The sequence below is a fragment of the Rutidosis leptorrhynchoides genome, chromosome 5, assembly GCF_046630445.1.
Source record: "Rutidosis leptorrhynchoides isolate AG116_Rl617_1_P2 chromosome 5, CSIRO_AGI_Rlap_v1, whole genome shotgun sequence".
NCBI lineage: Eukaryota > Viridiplantae > Streptophyta > Magnoliopsida > Asterales > Asteraceae > Rutidosis > Rutidosis leptorrhynchoides.
In genome coordinates, this window is record NC_092337.1 from 95771931 (window position 1) to 95785879 (window position 13949).

A 13949-nucleotide genomic window follows, 5' to 3' on the forward strand; every position below is an offset into this window, starting at 1 on the left:
ATCGCGTGCCATTCTGTACATCTTCACCAGCGGGTTGCAATCGTCTAAAAGTTCCATCAATTCTTGTATTATTGACTCATCCAACTGATTTTTTGATCCCAATGGCTCGTTTCCGTTGATTCCTCTGAAAAATACAATAAATGGAATTAGTTATTATCATTAAATTGTTGAAAGAATATATGTTTGTCAATCAAAACATTAAAATTATTGTAAGTAACACTTGTTTATACCCGATCGCTTTTGTTCTGTTACGTGCTTCATTTGAAGTATCGTAAATATATAGTTGGGAAAATTTAGGAATCGATCCAGAGGATGGTACCAGTCCTCCCATTCTATGACAGTTTTGACCTTTGATTCGAAATGTGTACGGACCTTTCCCTCTGTTTGCACTTTTGTCTACCTTACCACCCATTGATGTAAATGCGAAGACCATATTGTACTGTCTCACATTTTCTATGAAATGTTTACTTTTGGGATGTTTGTTGGTGTATAAATCCATCAAAAGTTTAGGTGGTGTAGTTGTGAATTCTGGTAGTTTGATTCTACCCTTGAGACAACATAAGGAAAAAGCGCCTCGTAACCCTTTTGTACGTAAACAACATTTTGTTTCCTTTTTCCACAGTTTGGCTCCACAAGCGGAGCAAGTAAAAGATAAGTCTCCTTCATCACGGTAAGCTGAAAAATAAAGTGACGAATGTGAATGCTAAATGAAAAAATGTAAGGACGTCATATAGAGTAATTGTTGACATTTTAACTGCAATAATTTGTTTAGTTGGTTTAGGTGGATTTGGTTAACCTTTTGAAATTCCTCTGATTCGTTGTTGATTAACGCCTGAGGTACCTTCACCGCTAATATCAAATGGTACAGGTGTTGTATTCCTTGTCCTGTTTAACGTATTAAATTTCTTTTGCCTCATTTTTTCAATTCGCTCCTTTCTTGCGGCTGTTTAAAAAAGTAGCATAATGTGTAATGAAGAAGTAATTAACATATGTTTCCTTACGGTTATCTCTTCATATGACTTTTAAAAATGAAACGAATTGATTTAGTATCGAGTTATCATTTTGTAAATTGTAATAAATGAAGACTTACTTTTATACTGAAGGTTTGTTGAGTGTACTTGTCTGCTAATCTGTTGAGGTAATGGAGTTCCTGCATTCTCAGTTGATGTAGGTGTTGATGTAAATGTGATACCACTTGCTGAACCGTGAGAGACTGCTGACGTATATTCACTATTACTGCACAGTTTATTGATTGTCAAAGGTGTGTTGAATAGTGATACTTTCGCTGACTTGTTTGTCCGAGTTTTATTTTGGGTTCCTGTAAATGATAATGCGAATGATGTAAAGCAGTGTTTACATTTTTTTTTATTTGATTACAATAATGATTGCATAAAAACTCACCCAACTGCACGGTTTTTGTTTTTTTTTTTTGGCGTCAACTTTAGATATAGTTGAAGAGTTTTGTTGTCTTAAGTTATTCAATACTATTCTTCGTTCCTTTCGTGCCGTTGCTGATGTTTGTTGTAATATACAAACCAAACTTAATAAATAACAACATCTAACAATGAAATTATTTTAAAAAACAATACCCTAATTGGGATATGACTATGTAATTGTATGAAAGAGTGGAAGCAATATAGTAAACATATATACATTGAGTAAGTTTAATAAGCAAATCACCTGGTGACTTTTGTCGTGTAGGAGTGACAAAACAATTCTCTTTATCTAAAATAGAATAGTTGTTTTGGTTAGATGGGGTGGTCGGTTCGTATACATTGTACTTGGTAGAAGTACCTGCATTTGTAGATGCTCTATGGTTTGCCTTAAATATGTAACCACTTGATGTACCGTGTGAGAATGTTGATGCATTGGGAATAATATTGTTGCGCGTTTTTATTGTTAACGGTGTGGCAAATGATGATGGGTTAGCTGCCTTGGTTGTTCGTGTTCGCGAATGATCAACTGTGAAAGAGAAATACCATAACGTTGTGATACATTTATATTTTGTGTTATGAAAACAATAATGTATGTTTAAGTACTGACCAGACTTAATTGATTTGATCTTGTTCTTCGCCGAGGTTGATGATGATGTTGATGAATTTTGTTCCCTAAGGTTGTTTAATATTAATCTTCGTTCCTTTCTTGCCGAGGCTGATATGTAGTAGTAATCAAACGATTGATTAAAATGTAAATGAGAAACATTTTATTAAAAAAAAATAATTAACCATTTTAACATATTTATCACCTAATATGTCAAGGGTAAACTATATTGTTTTCAATTATTAAAATCGGAATATGAGTAAGGAAATACAGCATATAACCTGGTGACTTTTGTGGTGTCGGTGTGAGTATAAAATTGTCTTCAACTAAGAGTGTATGGTTTTTCGAAATAGCTGGTGTCGTAGGTTTGGGTACAATGTATTTGATAGAAGTACCAGTATACATGAAAGTAAAACAATTAGCAGACTTATTAGTTATGAAAATTGTTACACATGAAATTCGGTTGGAGTCGTTGCTGGTCCACTTTGCAGTTAATTCTCTAAAAATTGATTGATTCATAGCTTATTCTGTACAAATTATGAATGAAAAGCTAAAGTTGTTAAAATTCAGATAAATCGGTGAACATCCATTTTTTTGTAGTCCAAGCCTAATTTAAATTTTTTAGTACATACGTTTTAATAATTTGTTCAAGGGCATAAATAAAACTACATATGCCAATGGGTCTACTTTGAGACTGGTTTAGGGTGTTGAACTGGATTTTCTGTATATATCTGAAAAGTAGATAAATAAATACTTTAAATATCTATTTAATTTAATGTAATGATAGTTCTGTGTTGTTAGTATGGGTTAATTAATAAAGTGAAACTGAATTGGTTAAAATTTGAATGCTTGTATGTAGTATTGCAAAATAAGTTAATTTTGTGACTATAATTATTATTAATGTTAAAAAAATAAGAGAAAGAACATCATCATTTGGTAGTATACTTACATTTGTTTGAAGTTACTGGAATGGCTACTGAATTGCCTGATTGCTGGTAATTTAAAGATGTGTCAATTGTAGGATAATGTTTGGTATGCTGGTATGGGTCAGCATTTTCTTTTCCTTTTCGTTTGTCTTGTGAACGACGCGTACTTGACGTTTGTGTGGTTTCCTTGAGATTGGTTTGTAAACCTATATGAATATAAGAAATAAATATGTTTGTCGTGAGTTTAACAATTCAGGGAGTAAAATAAATATAAATAAGCATAGATGAATTTGTAAAGAAGCGGTATACTTGAGACAATAGAATTATCAGATGTTTTGGCAATTGTAGCTTTATGTGACAACATGCTTCTGTTACTCTGCATAATATCCTTTCGTCGTTTTCTTGAAACAGCATCTATGTTGTAAATGTTAAATGAAAATGAATAGAATATATTTGTAGTGTATTTTAAAGTAGGAAACCATGCGCACATTGTAGTAATAGTATAGACATCAATGTTTTTTAAAAAGAATTCGTTATAGGAGAACCTTCGTTTGTGACATCAATTAATTGCATTTCATGAATCTGACCATCTATTGCCTGGGTAAATGTATTGGTAGTTGACGGCGGTTTTGATTGAATCAAGTTGCCATGTCCACCTGTTCACCACAAAGTAAGTGATTCTATATGTGAATTTATAAATTTTTTTAGCACTAAGGTAGTATAGAGTAGAAGATAACCTGAAACATTAGAAGAATATGATTGATGAGTGGAGTGAATTTGGTATCCATAAGAAACACTTCGGCTATCAATGAGATGTTTTTTTCTTTTAGTTTGAATCGTACCTATTCCATAGTGTTGAAAAGAGCAAACAAAGAGTTAAAAACAGTGAATGTGAATATAGATACTTCTAAGTCTGTTACTCCTTAATTTTAAAAAACAAATAGTATTGTGATGACCATTAAAAATTCCGAGATTATTGAATACCTTGTACAGGTTCTTTTATTGATAACACCGATTCATTTCTGTTTAGATCTCTAAGTGGAGTTCTTTCAACTGATTGACCACCGGTATCCGCTAATTTCTTGTTAGTTTTTGAAGCAGGTTTTGTATTGCTTGATATGAAAGATGAAACATCTTTCTCCATGAATCCGTTGTTGTTATTGAATTAGATGATCGGTGTTGGTATTTGCAGTGTATTTACGGATGAATGTGAGGATGTTTTGATGGAAGATTCTACAATGAAACAGTGGTAACACGAAAATGAGATTGAAATTTGCAAATCAGTTATTTTGGGAAACTAAATAAAGGGAATTCATCAATATCATTCATATGATTGAAGATGTATTAAAAAAATATCAACCCAATATATTTAAATTTCAATTATCTTTGTAACTGCATCTCTTGTTCCTAAAAACGGGTCCTTAATTGTAGGAACTACTATGTTATTCTATTAATAAATGTATCAATATTTGAAAATTTTGGTATTTTTATGAACTCTAATATTGTTACTTATGGCAGGTTAGAAATTTGGTACATTGTATGTAGGCACCGCATTTTTTTAAAAAAATCATATAGTAAAAGTGTATGCATGACAGTAGTATAGTATTTATATATATAGGGAAAAGAAATAATTAAAAAGTAGACACAGTATCTACACATACTGACATAGCATAACATTCATAGTTTTAATACATTGGGTCCTAAAGAAGTTTTACCGAGTAGGGATTTAAATTACAAAAGACGATACTATCCCAAACTAACTTAAGAAACTACATGTAGTCTAGAAAAAACATCAACACGAAAGGCATAAAATGTTCAAAAGTCAGGTGTGTTATATTGCCTTTCGAAATGCGGAGCGGCTAAACTTTTGGTCGAATGTTGTTCCTCTTTTCAGCATGAATAAGAAAGACACTAAAGTCTCGATTGAATTCAATAAGCAGATCGTCTACTTTTCATAGTTGTTATCTGCGACAAAACCCTCCCATCCGGTAGAAACTGCCAAGTTTGGTTTCTTTTTGTCTTTCTCCTCTATTAGCCTCCAAAGATGCTCTTTGCTATCAACATCAAAGCACTTGTAACGGCGTCCTTTTTTCAACTCTGGAATGTTAACGAATTGCGGTGGAAGGCGCTACATATACCAAATACAGTCATATCTTAGTAAATGTAAAAGTGGACTTAAGAGTTGTGATTACAAACACGTTATATATTTCAAACCATATTAATGTAATGATATAAGACAAAGTACAATTATCATCAAAAGTTATAATATAGTATGAAGCTGAAACGACTAACCAACAATACTCCTCCTGGTACTTTGATCCATAAACAGGTTTCATTGTTCACACGACCTAGTTGGTTGGAGTTATCAGACAACTGTTCTTCGTTGTGTGCAGAATCATCATCGTTTCCCGAAGAATGGTCAGCGATGTCAGAGTCAGTTAGATCCAGATTGAGGTCTTCCGCTGAGTCAAAAGTAAAGCCGTATTTTTTCTCAACACTGATATTATACTCTTCTCCAGTAATTTCTTTGATGTCAAAGCTTTCATCCGATTCATCTTCAGTTTGAAGCTTGTCCTTACTTGCATCCGTGGCTTTTGATGATGAGCCTTATTCCCATTTACTTTTGATTTTATCATTATTGTTGAAATCAGACATTTTGATGGATTGAGCTGTAAATAAATGTAAAAACATATAATCATACCTCCATGAGTTTTATACAGTAGATTGACATATAATTAAATAAAATCAAATGATCTGTAAATTTACGCAAAATAGACACTCTCATCTTAATGAATTATCTATTTGCACAGCATCAGGTGGGTTAATTTTCAACACCATAACAATGACAAATTAAGGCCAGTCAGGAGAGACTAATGCATGTTTTAAATTTATTTAATGATAATAGTAAGATGATTAGTCAATAGAATAAGAGTACTTATCTGGTTACAGAATTAGAGACATAAAACAGGAAATTTCACTGTTGCACAATTGTTACCCTAAACATGATATTGGATCAATACAACCACATTATTAGAAAATCGATTGCACAGGGGGTTAAAAATAGTGAATGCATGCTAGTAATTAAATGGTTGTCTCAAATCATTCATCTTTAGCATCAGATATAGTGTAATATATATTTTAAGTATGACTGTTTGACACCTAAACGATTATTAAAAACGACATACAACGAAGTTAGTACTGCATTTACTTATTTCCGATTCGATGCTTTTATGTAAAACCCTACCATAGTTTCAATTTTGCGTTGATCTAAATGTAAATCTATGCATGCGAAACATCACAATTGCTTAAAGATTCACAAATTGATATAAAATCGGATCTAAGAAAGAGGGAAAAAGACGGCAAGTTACATAAAACGAAATTGTAGTACCTAGTATGCAACCGATAGCGATGTTAAAGCTTTGAAAGTACCTTGATTTTAAATATGAGACTTTGAGATAGAGAAAGGCACTTAGATGAATGTGACCCCTCACCTAACTTATATGGGTGGGGTTGAAAATTTGCAAGGATTCGCTAGATGATACTTATTGTTTAGTAGGCCTTTAAGTAACCGGGCTCCTACTTTGTTTTAATTTGGGCCGTATAGATGTTATTTTTAGAAGCCCTATTAGTAGGTTGTAAATGGGATCAAAATTACATGTTTGTATCAAGGAATGAATGTGGTTAACGTGTGTGTATTTACAATTGTAAATACTTATTTAGATGATAGATTAAATATAGGTGACTCTAATTTAGGTTAAATTTGGGTTAATTTTAAGTATAGTTAATTACGTGTGTGTATTTACAATTGTAAATACTTTTTTAAAATGACAGCTTAAATTGAGGAGAATCTAATTTTAGCATTCGTATAAATTTAGATTAGTCTGAAGTTTTTTTATAAATTGGATGTGCTTTAAAATAAATAGGTTAGATCATATGAAACAACTACTTTCAAATTTTGATGAAGCTATAATGTAACAGACTTGATATGTTGAAAATATAACCTGATGAAAGTTTTTATAGGTAGATCAGATTGTTCAACAAAATATGATAGTGTATTAATCAACTTGAGATGATAAAAATCATGCACTTATAATAAAAGTAAAATAAGATATGATCATCCCAAATTATTTCACTGATAAAAACGATAAGGTTCGAACGACAAACATAACAAAGTAACCAAGAAATAGTTCAATAATTAAGAAAGACATAAATCTCAAACGCAATGTGGATGATCAATCGTTTGAATGAGAGGACTAATCGTCACCAAGGTTTATCTTCTTCGGTCTGGTTGATGACGACTTAACAGACAGTGGGCTCTCCTTTGGTTCTTGCTTAATCTGTTTTTCGGAGGGGTGTAGCCCGTACTGCTTGCAAGGTCCACCGAGTGTTTATCCTTGTTGTACATGCTTGAAGAACCACACTGCAATGCATAAGCAAATTAAATGGTTAATGTCATTTAACGTACATTGTCAAGTTGATGCTAATTTGGCAATATTATTTAGTCAATCTTCATAAAAAAGAATCCAGTAATAGGTCAACGTACGTTTGTGGAAACTGACAGTTCAGAAGTATCAGCTTCGAGCTTCATCTGTTTGATTTTAGTCCTATCAAGCTGTTGTTGAAAAAAGGTCAGATAATAATAATTAGTATATAAAAGTGAAGGATATGGATTGTAGTTTTGTTTCTAAATAGTCTTAAACCTAAATAAATGGTATGGTTATTGATATTTTACCTTGAACTGTTCACGGAATTTCTCTACAAAAACTTCATCAGTGGATGCCTCTTTCACCGTGTAGTTAGATTGTGAGAACTTTTTGTTGTATTCATTTATTTCCACCTTGAACAACATTGTGTTACCAACTAATGCCTCCAATTCCACGGGTTGATCATCGTCTTCGGGTAAAGACTTTTTTATCTCATATGCGGATTTAGAAACATATTTCTTGACAAGAGATTCAAACAGTGTGAATGTTGCTATCCCCGTGTCGTCTGCTACACGAACACTAACCTTGAACCTATGGAATGTGTGATTGTGGTTAGCCAAGGGCATGTAAAAATATATGATTTTATTTTAAATTGGTACATAAAGTCAGTGAAAAAACGTAGATGCATAACACACACCTTAGAGCAACTTGTGGATTTTTACCACAGTCTTTGCAACTACGCTTCAATAACAGCTGTTGGTCGATGTCAAGTGTTAGATCAACCTCCTTAGTAGTTGGTGGTGCTTTCTTGTGACACTTCTTACATGCAATGTATGACCATGATTCGTCCGGTTCAATGGCAATAATCTCTGCTTCAACAACAAAAATACCCGCCTACAAAGTAATTTGTGAATTAATAATTTATGTTCACAAGACACATCGTACTACGAAAATTGTATAGTGGAACATATAAGTAAATCAGAGCAGATATGAAATTAAAAAGGAGAGAGTATACAATATTTATTGACAAATCACCACATCCAACACAAATAACGTGCTCAAAAAACTCTTCCAATGTTTTCCATTTTGGTGTCAACGAAGGTGTAAATGATGGCTCCAATGATGACTCAGAATCATTATCTTTGTGTAACTCCATGTACCTTAATCAGTAGTGTCAGTACATATTAGAACAATGTTTGTACAGTGTTTATAGTTTCAATTACTTATATTTACTGATTTTCATAGTATTACTAACCTTTTCCTGAATTCATTCATAACAGGTATGTCGCTATCTATAAATACTCTCGTATGAGTCCAGTCTGTACCCACAGTAAGCTGACCTGCAGTTTGAATTTTACACAAGTAGGAAAATAGTTTTAATTAGATTAGATGGTTATGTGATTTTATTAATTTTTTATTTTCTTTAAAAAAAATACACAAATAGTGGTGATACGTTGGTATTTCTGTGTGCGACCAAATTGAATGACCAAGATGACACATTGAGTATCTGCAACAGTTTTCATGTATGCCAAAAAGTCTACCATATATTTGGCAAATAGGGTGCATGAGACAATTGAGCCGCTACATCAATAAAAAAAAATGTATACGTAATAAATAAATGATAGCAAATATAATGTGTAAAATGGTTCTGCTTTGTAAAAAGTAAAATATTATTATGATAAAATTTGTGGGTTACTCTAAATCCTTTAGCTCCAGGTTGATGTATTTAGACTTATCTTCACTGCCACTACCATAGGACTTTGGTTCCCGGTCATAGAAATTCACTCTACCGATCACATCTGTCATGGTTAAAAGAAATATAATTATAAATATATATTCTCAACATAATTTTAGGTCGTATACAGATTACATTTGTAAAGAATATAAGTAAAAATCAGGGTGTTGACAGTACCTGCAGTGTGTTTTTCTGGTAGTTGACAGTTGATTAGTTCCAGAAATGGAATGAATTTGAAACCATTACTTCCAGTCCATTGCGTGGAAGGAACTGGCACAATTGTGGTTTTGTTTATAAAAATGAGTTTGCAATCGTGTGTCCAGTGATTAAGTTTGGACATCTGGTTGTTTAGCTTTAATGTTCCAACATTTTGAACCACATATATATTTTGCTCGTGCAATAGTTCCTCGTATTTTTTCTTATGAGCATTTTTCAGAATAAGACCAATGCGATCACCCTGGAATTTGTGTAATAGGGTAATGTTACAAAGTATTTTCGAAAAAGTAAATAAAGTATACAATTATTATGTGTATGAAACCTGTAAGAATGTAAAAGTGAAATTGATGATATGAGACATTATTAATTTCTTAATAGTTAGAAATAACCTGCTCATCAGATGCTATAACATCAAGAAAAGGCAAGCCCTTGTCAAGATTTTGTCTTGACAATGTTTCAATACTGAGTATCTTCAAACGCGTGGAAACAGATGGACTCCTAGCAGTGATTGCACCTATGCACAGCAATTTCGATTCCATTGATGTCACAAGTTAGTAGTGATTAAAAGGTAATTTTAGTTATTGAAAACTGAATTGAAAAATAGGAGATGTGTTTCTGAGATGAGCAATAGGAAGTTATATAGACGTGTGAATGCAGTTTAATTTGGAGGTTGATATGATGGTATACTACAATTTAGGAAACGGTTCCATGTTTCACGATGATTCAAATTTTATCCAAAAATAGGTTATAGAAACATACACGTGGCATACCTATCAATCCGATAATTTGACTTAAATTACAAAAACTGAATTGTTTTTTTTTTCTATTTTTTTAAAAAAAATTGGTAATTTTGACATTAAATTACAATATTGTCGTATGAAAGGAAAAAACAAAAAAAACAAAAAAACTCAGTCACATTTACATTAAGATAATTTTGTATTTAAACAAATAGTAATTTTAGAATGGTTGGTAATTTGACCCGAAATCAACGCAACAGATAATAATTATGAGATCAATTTGAATAATTTAACTTAGAAATTATTAAGTTTTTAAAAATGAGTTGGGATTTTGATCCGATAAAAACGTTCTGAAAATTGATCAACATAATTGAGTGCGGATATATTTCAAGAGATTTTTTTGGGTATTAATTTTATCTTAGAATTTTAAAATTAAATTTAACATTTATACTTATAAAAACATAGATGAATGGATAAAATTAATCTGACGAAAATTCAAAATATGTGGAATGATAATCTAGATAATCATTGAAGAATGGCATACCTGAGATTCAATTTAATTGTTCAATTTCAATTGATGGCATATTAATCGACGCAAGCGTGGAAGAAAGCGTAAATTTGATGGACATATACCATTAGTGAATCAGTCATTATTCAAATCCTGCGTATGAGTGAATTAGGGTTCATGCGTATTTAGGATTAAATGTGAGTACGGAACAGGATAGGACCAATTGTGAAACGTTTGTGAAAAGGATAATTCGTTTGTATACGAAATTGACAGGGTAGTAATTATATATAGATCTGTAATGGAGTAAATATGTAGGTATGAAAAAAAAGGTAAACATGTGAATTGAAGATATGCATCTGGTGTTTGAATGAGAGAAGGAGAGAAGGAGAGAAGATGAAGACGAATAGGTGTGTGTTTTATGTTTTGGCAAATGTATGGAACACGTTTTCCTTTTTTTTTTTTTTCAGTATTTTTTTTTTTTTTTTGCCAGAATTAAAAAAAAACAGAAAATTGTGAGGTATGCCACGTGTATGATAGGTAGGTGAGGATAGTAGGTAGTGACATGTAGGATTGATAGGCATGCTTTATGTGATGTAGGGGATTAACTATAAAAGCTCATAAATTTTTGATATTCCATCATCAAAAATATTTCCGCCTGATCCAAATTTGCGATAATATGAGCAGCATTTTCAAAACTCTGCATGTCATAAAAAACCCTGTAAAAAGTTTGGTTGGCTATATTGAATCAAGCGTTTCAGTCTTAAAGCACTGCACAAAACAACGTTTGATCACACAAGGACAAGTATTTCACGCCCATTTTTACAAACTGGGCATTTCATCACATAGACACGTGGCAGTGAAATTACTCATCATGTATCTAGATTTTAAAAAATCTTCAGATGTTGATCAGTTACTCAAGGATTATGATGGGTTTGATATGATTGTTCACAATTGTTTGATTACAGCTAATGTTGATACAGGGAATGTAGATTATGCACGCAAGTTGTTTGATGAAATGCCTGAACGAAATGAAGTTTCTTGGACTGCTTTAATTTCTGGGTATTTGAAGTATGGGAGAGTCGATGAATCCATGTCGTTATTTTGGCGAAATCCTTATCATAATGTGATTTCTTGGACAGCTGCAATTAGTGGTTTGTTATCGAATAGAAAACATTCGAAATCAATGGAACTGTTTATTGAAATGTTAAGATTTGGGGTAACACCTAATAATGTTACGTTTGTTTCCGTTGTGAGAACGTGTGCTGAAATGGGTGACTTTGTGTTAGGGACTAGTGTTTTGAGTTTGGTTGTTAGACTTGGGTTTGAGGATGATGTTTCGGTTTGTAATTCGTTGATAACGTTTAGTTTGAGGTTAGACAAAATGGAAATGGCTAGCAGAATATTCGAAGGAATGAAGGAAAAAGACGTGATTTCTTGGACAGCGATTTTGGATATGTACGTTGAAATGGGAGATTTGGATAAAGCTCGAAGCTTTTTTGATGTTATGCCTGAAAAAAATGAAGTATCTTGGAGCGCAATGATCGCACGATACAGCCAAAAAGGTCATGCAGAAGAGGCTATTAAACTTTTTCGACAAATGGTTGAAAGTGGTACTAGTCCGAATTCATCTTGTCTTTCTAGTGTTATTAATGCATTAGCGAACCTTAAGGCGTTGCATTCGGGCGAAAACATCCATGCCCATATCACAAAAATTGGACTTGAAAACGATGTTTTTGTTAGTAGCTCGTTAATTGACTTATACGGTTCATGTGGAAACCTTAAAGATAGTCGTTTAGTGTTTGACACTGTCCAGAATAAGAATGTTGTCTGTTGGAACACAATGATTAGTGTTTATAGCTCGAATGGGCAGTTAGAAGAAGCTAAAGTTTTATTTGATCAGATAACTTCAAAAAGTATCGGTTCCTGGAATTCGATGATTTCTGGTTACTTAAGAAACGAACAATACGATAAGATTTTTGAATTTTTTAATCGCATGTTACTTTCGGGGCAACAGCCTGATGTTTCCACTTTTTCCAGTGTTTTGTGTGCGTCTGCAAACTTAACGTCGTTAGAAAAGGGGAAGAACATACATGGAAAGACGTTAAAACTCGGGTACCAAAACGATGTTTTTGTGGGGACCGCACTTGTTGACATGTATGCAAAATCGGGTGAAATCGAGAGTTCTAAACGCGTTTTTATTAGAATGCGTGAAAAAAACGAGGTTTCTTGGACTGCTATGATCCAAGGGCTAGCTGAAAACGGGTTTGCGAAAGAGAGTCTCGAATTATTTCAAGAAATGGAGAAAACGGGTCGGGTTGAACCGAACGAGCTCATCTTGTTAGCTATATTGTTTGCGTGTTCACATTGCGGTTTAGTTAACAGAGGTCTTGATTACTTTAACTCAATGAAAACGTTGTATAATATAAAACCGAACGAGAGACATTATACGTGTGTGGTTGACATGTTATCTAGAGCGGGTCGGGTGAGTGAAGCTGAAGATTTGATAAAGTCAATGCCATGTGAACCAGAAGTCAACGCGTGGGCCGCGCTTTTAAGTGGATGTAAAACGTACGGTGAAGATGAGATAGCGGAAAGGACGGCGGCAAAGATTCAGGAACTGGCGGCAAAGAAGTCGGGCGGGTATGTTTTATTGTCGAATGTTTACGCGTCGGCTGGAAAATGGCCGGAAGTTATGAAAACTAGAAAATTGATGAAGGAAAAAGGATTGAAGAAAAATGGAGGGTGTAGTTGGATTGAAGTTAGGAATGAGTTGCATTTGTTTTATTCACAAGATGGAACTCATAATGATTTAAATGAGATTTTTGGTGTATTAGAACTATTTAAGTATGATATGTTACCAATAAGCTAATAGCTCAGTTTTACCCGTTGCCTTAGAAGCTATGCTCACCATGTGAAAAAAGCCTTAGTTGAAATTGGCGCAGGTTCAAGTCCCACTCTCGACAAGGATTTACAACCCTTGAAATAGTGGGATGATACTCGCTCCTGCTACATGTAGGGTATTTGATGGAAGTATTTTATAGACATCTGACTCTTACGGGGTGAGTTTAAAAGGAAACAGAGTTTGACGGACAGTGTCCCTGCCTATCTACACCTTTTGTCAAACTATGATATGATGGTCATTACTGAGCATAATATGGGCATTCGTCTACCTTATAATCAACCACTAGCAGCAGCATTAGGCTAGCCAGTTTTGTTCTTCCTTTTTCAATCTGCTTAATTTATTGAGTTGTTTTGTTTGTTCTTTTTGGTATTCATGATTCAACTTGCATCTACAAGTAAATATGTCAATAGAATAGAAATACACTTTCTTTGATTTGTAAGATTGAGTCGAACTGTAATCAT

General features: G+C 33.2%; 1 protein-coding gene across 1 annotated transcript; it reads left to right on the plus strand.

Moving 5' to 3' along the window:
- The first annotated feature begins 11242 nt into the window (after window positions 1-11242).
- On the plus strand, window positions 11243-13813 carry LOC139850234 (pentatricopeptide repeat-containing protein At2g13600-like). The gene has a single exon (XM_071839818.1). It carries the CDS (start codon window positions 11263-11265, stop codon window positions 13453-13455), a length of 2193 nt encoding a protein of 730 aa, XP_071695919.1. The 5' UTR covers window positions 11243-11262; the 3' UTR covers window positions 13456-13813.
- Window positions 13814-13949: the final 136 nt, after the last annotated feature.